Raw genomic sequence first — 4,812 nt, forward strand, 5'->3', positions numbered from 1 at the left:
AGGGGTTTGTTTTATCTGGTTTAATTTTTAATTGAGTAGCCACATCCCTCATCTTTGCATCTCACACCCAATGGTCATTTGAGTTTGATAAAGTAACTGCGTACAAAACCTCTACCAAGTCATTTAGTTTCTCCGAATCCACCCCACCTCTCGGATCTCTTCTCCAATTCCAAACCTAAGAAGAATTAACCAACCTCTCATTTAAAAAACAATTTTTGTTGACGTCTAAGTTGAAGATTCTCGGAAATCTCGAAGATAAAGAGGATTCTCGAATCCAAATGTCTTTCCAAAACAATGTTTTATTTATGTTTCCCACCTTTTTTTGAATGACTGATATGGACAAAAAAAGTATTATCATTTAACTTACCGCTTTAATAATACGAGACTAGGTGCGGCAAACATTACCCATGGGTTGAATGTGTTGTAATATAATGTATATAATGGGTCAGAATGGGTCAAACTAAAAAAAGAAAAAGATTGAAACAAGTCAAAACGGGTTGACATTTCTTGAGTTTTTTTTTTATTTTTAATGGAACGAGAAAAACAGAGGAAACATTTTAGTTTTTTTGGTTTTTAATTTATATTTTTAGTTATGATTTTTTAATTATTTTTTTTTTTGAATTTTTTGATGATGGGTTTCTGAAATCTCAACCCATTTTGACCCATTTTAGAAACCCATCATTAAAAATTTTTTAAAAAATAATTAAAAATCGTAACTCGAAATATAAATCAAAACTAAAAAACTAAAAAGCTTCTCCATTTTTCTTGTTCCATTAAAAAAAACTTAAGAAAAGTCAACCCTTTTTGACCCATTTCAATTGTTTTCTTTTTTTTAGTTTGACCAATTCTGACCCATTATATATATTTTATTACAACCCATTCAACCTATGGGTCACATTTGCCACCCCTATACGAGACCAAATACCATTCCCTTTTATGTTACGAGACATACCATCTTGCTCAAGTTTCGAGCCATAATTGCCTTTAAAATCCTCACCCGCAAGGAATTTGGATTGTTAACAAATCTCCATCTCCATATCCATAACAAGGCAAGATTAAAGTTCTTCAAACTACCTATGCCCAAACCTCCTTTAGATTTATCGGCCAAAACAGAATTCTACTTAACCCAATGCCATCTTCGTTCTTCCTCATCCCCTCCCCAAAAAAACTTCGCTCGTAAAGACTCTAATTTTTTCTAACACCAACCGGTAACATGAAAAGAGATAAATAGTAAATCCCCAAGGATCCAAGCACAGTAGTGATTAAGGTCGATCCCCCTATTGATAAAAGATTTGCCTTCCATTTCGACAGCTTAGATTTAAATTTCTCCACAAGAAAATCCCAACTCCGAATACTTCCCATCTTAGCCCCCACAGGAAGACCCAAATACAAAAATGGTAAATTATCTGGTTTACAACCTATAATATTTGGAAAGGAAACCACCTCCCTTTGCTCCAACCCCACACCATACAGATTTGATTTATGAATATTTAGCTTTAAACCCGAAGCCAAATAAAAACAATTTAAAATCATAACCATATTCTTGATATTTCTTAGAGACCACTCTCCAAGGATAATAACATCATTGGCATAAAAGATATGAGAAATAGCAAACTTACCTCCACCTATCCCGGCACCTCCAAAGAATCCAGCAAAAGCCATATCTTCAATTGCCACATGTAAACCTTCCATTGCTAAAATAAACAAAAAAGTCTCCGTCAAGATGAAGTTCTTCAGTAGGACACCCATTTATTAGCATAGAAGCTCTTGCGGAGATCAAGCAAGCCCGAACCCACTTCAACCATTTACTCCCAAAACCAAGGAAGTGCATGATAGATAAAAGATAATCCCAATTTAGAGAGTCGTACGCCTTTGCGAAATCAAGTTTCAATAAAAGAAGATTCTGATTTCTACATTTATAACCCTCCAAAATCTCATTTAATATAAGAGGCCCACAAGGTACTGTCTCCCTCTAATAAAGACAGATTGTTCCACACTAACGATTGACTCAATAACCTTAGCCAACTTATTAGCTAATAGTTTTGCAATAATTTTATATTGCAAACTTATTAAGTTAATAGGTCTAAACTCTTCCACAATCACCGGGCTAGCCACTTTAGGAATGAGAGTAATAAAAGAAGAATCACAACTCAGAGGTAAGTATCCCGAACAAACTAAGTCATCGACCAACTTCAAAATATCATCTTTCAGAAGATCCCAATACCTTTTAACAAACCCAAATGAAAATCCATCAGGACCTGGTGATTTCCGACTACCACATGACCAAACCGCCTTTTTAATTTCATCTATAGATAACTCGTTTCCAGTGAAAGTGAGTATGTTGGCGATAACCGTTAACAAAGCATCGATCTTCAATACTGAAAAAGCCTTTTATAGGGTTAAAATGAAGAGGTAGGTCCCAGCAGAGCCCAGTTGGACCCGCAAGACTCACCTTGAAGAGGGACGTCTGTGCAGAAACCAACTGGATCCGCAGGACCAACCATGCTCAGAGACGTGACGTCCTTACGCGCAGTACGCAAGCTGGTCCCGCAGGAAATGCCTACCGATGGTGAAGGACTCCGCCTGTCCCCGCAGCCTCGGATACAAGCCATCAGGGAAGGCCACCCGCGCAGCAAGGCTACACGCACAAGGCACTTAGCTCTCAATCACTCAGTGTCACCTGAAGGAATGAGCGAAGCCGGGAACAATCCCGCACAAGGGCGGGAGGGGGAATACTCCCGCCCAAATAAGCCAGTCCGTACGATACGGGAAGATCTTCTGTACTGTACCTGACGAGGTATGGGAAAAAGATCTGACTAAAGATACGACAGCTTATTGACAACAGTATGGCGAGCAGCATGCTCCTGTACTGTGTCACTATTAGCCGCTGCCTACTCACCAACTACTGCCATACCACGTGCGTAGCCGGCAGTTGGTGGAAAAGGAATAGTACACAGCAGGCCTGGTCACTATCAGCCGCTGCCTATCCACCAACTACCAGCAGGGCACGTGCGTAGACCACTGTTGGTGGAACAGGAACACTGTTGCAGCCAGCCACACCTCCTTGGAAACCTACCTTCGGCTATAAATACCACAAATGGTATGACCATCATATCTTATCATATTATCATCATATATACCTGATATCTGCTCTAGCAATCTCTTAATATACGTTTATATTTAAAGAGCAATCTAGTCTGATTCTCACGCCGGAGGGTGGTCACAAGGAGGAACCCCCCCCCCCCTTCTCAGTGACAAGCTCACGGTGTCTGTTTTGCAGGTTATCAGAAGAACCATCTTCTCAGGGTCTCACCCCTCGTGGGAAACATCTATCTAACCCCCAGGTTACCAGTAATCTGCCCGGGGTCCGGTTAGTGTTTCTTCATTGGCGTCATCCGTGCATAAAGCTAGAACTTTATTCTTCTCCAGTTTTTTCAAACTTCCAAGATGGTTAAAGAAACTCCGGTAACCACAACCCCAGCTACTGGGGGGAATACCGACAACACAGTTTTTACAAACACTACCCCGGCTACCCAAGCCGGGGCAAGTGAAGTAAACTTTACGAACACTACCCCAGCTACCCAAGCTGGGGCAAGTGCAGTAAATAATCGCTCACTGGGATTCACCGATACCCAGTTAGAGAAACGAACAAGACTCCCCCGCCAAACACTCGATGAAGTTAAGGCATGGGCGGAGGCACGTCAGAGGGAATTCCAAGCCGAGTTGGACGAACGCTTGCGCAACGTCCAACAGGCTGATGAATTCGAAGATTACTTGGATGACTCGGAGGAATCCGACTCCGACGCGAACCCTCGCCATAGGGCAAAAGGGAAGCGTAAGGAAACGGAATCCCAACCGAGAAGGCATTTTGGACAAGCCTTCAAACCAAAAAACACAGGTGGAAGTCCACGAGACTTCTCCAAAACATTCAGACCAAACGTTGCAAATGCGGGAACGTCCAAATTTGCAAGGGACATTGCAGAAGCAATCGCCCCAAAAAGTGCCAAACAAATGTCCAGCATAGGCACATATGATGGTATATCCGACCCAGATGATCATTTGAACAGATTCATAGCGGGGGCAACCGTCAGTAGTTGGACGGAACCTACATGGTGTTACATGTTCCAAATGACACTGGTGGGGGCTGCTAGAGCGTGGTTCGATCGTCTACCGGTCAACCACATCTACGACTGGGCTGACTTCCAACAGAAGTTTAGCCAACACTTCAGCCAGCAAAGAAAGTATACCGAGGAGCAATGGACAATCCTCAAGTGCATTCGAGAAAAAGATGAATCTTTGCTGGACTTCATCACTCGCTTCAACTCGAAGAAGCTAAGTCTGGGTAACATTAGCTAAGATCTTGTTCGCGCTGCCTTTATTCAGGGCGCGAACGACCCAGAGCTCATCCGCACCTTAACGGGTAAAGATGGCATGCCATCCACATGGGATGCCATCATGACAGCAGCTAAACGCTTTGCGGAAACGGAAAAGCAACTGGGAAGAGATCTCCCACAGAGCACAAACCTCTACACCCAGAAAACAAGGGAAGAGAATGTCCTTACCGCCCGATTAAACAAAAAGCGGAAGCTAGGCATTTGGCAGTCAAGGGTAAACTTTGACACCTCATCCGGCTTGCAGCATCGGTTAGGCGGAAGGGATAACGTACAGTCCAAGAACTCCAGATGGACGCCGCTCACCAAAAGCGTCACCGAGATATTCGCCACTGAGGAGCTCCCATGGCCAAAGCCTCAAATAATCCAACATTGTCACAATGCTGATCGGAGCAAATACTGTGACTTTCACAGGACAAAA

General features: G+C 42.5%; 1 protein-coding gene across 1 annotated transcript; it reads right to left on the reverse strand.

The window, feature by feature from the left end:
* Positions 1–1,185: 1,185 nt before the first annotated feature.
* On the reverse strand, positions 1,186–1,692 carry LOC143546842 (uncharacterized). Its single transcript, XM_077038414.1, has one exon. It carries the CDS (start codon positions 1,690–1,692, stop codon positions 1,186–1,188), a length of 507 nt encoding a protein of 168 aa, XP_076894529.1.
* Positions 1,693–4,812: the final 3,120 nt, after the last annotated feature.

Source organism: Bidens hawaiensis, unplaced genomic scaffold (assembly GCF_021521415.1).
Source record: "Bidens hawaiensis isolate Kalapana, Puna unplaced genomic scaffold, B.hawaiensis_p1.1 tig00000905_1, whole genome shotgun sequence".
NCBI lineage: Eukaryota > Viridiplantae > Streptophyta > Magnoliopsida > Asterales > Asteraceae > Bidens > Bidens hawaiensis.

Bases quoted from the DNA above. Each gene is read 5' to 3' on its own strand.
- LOC143546842 (XM_077038414.1), bottom strand. From the start codon at position 1,692: ATGGAAGGTTTACATGTGGCAATTGAAGATATGGCTTTTGCTGGATTC.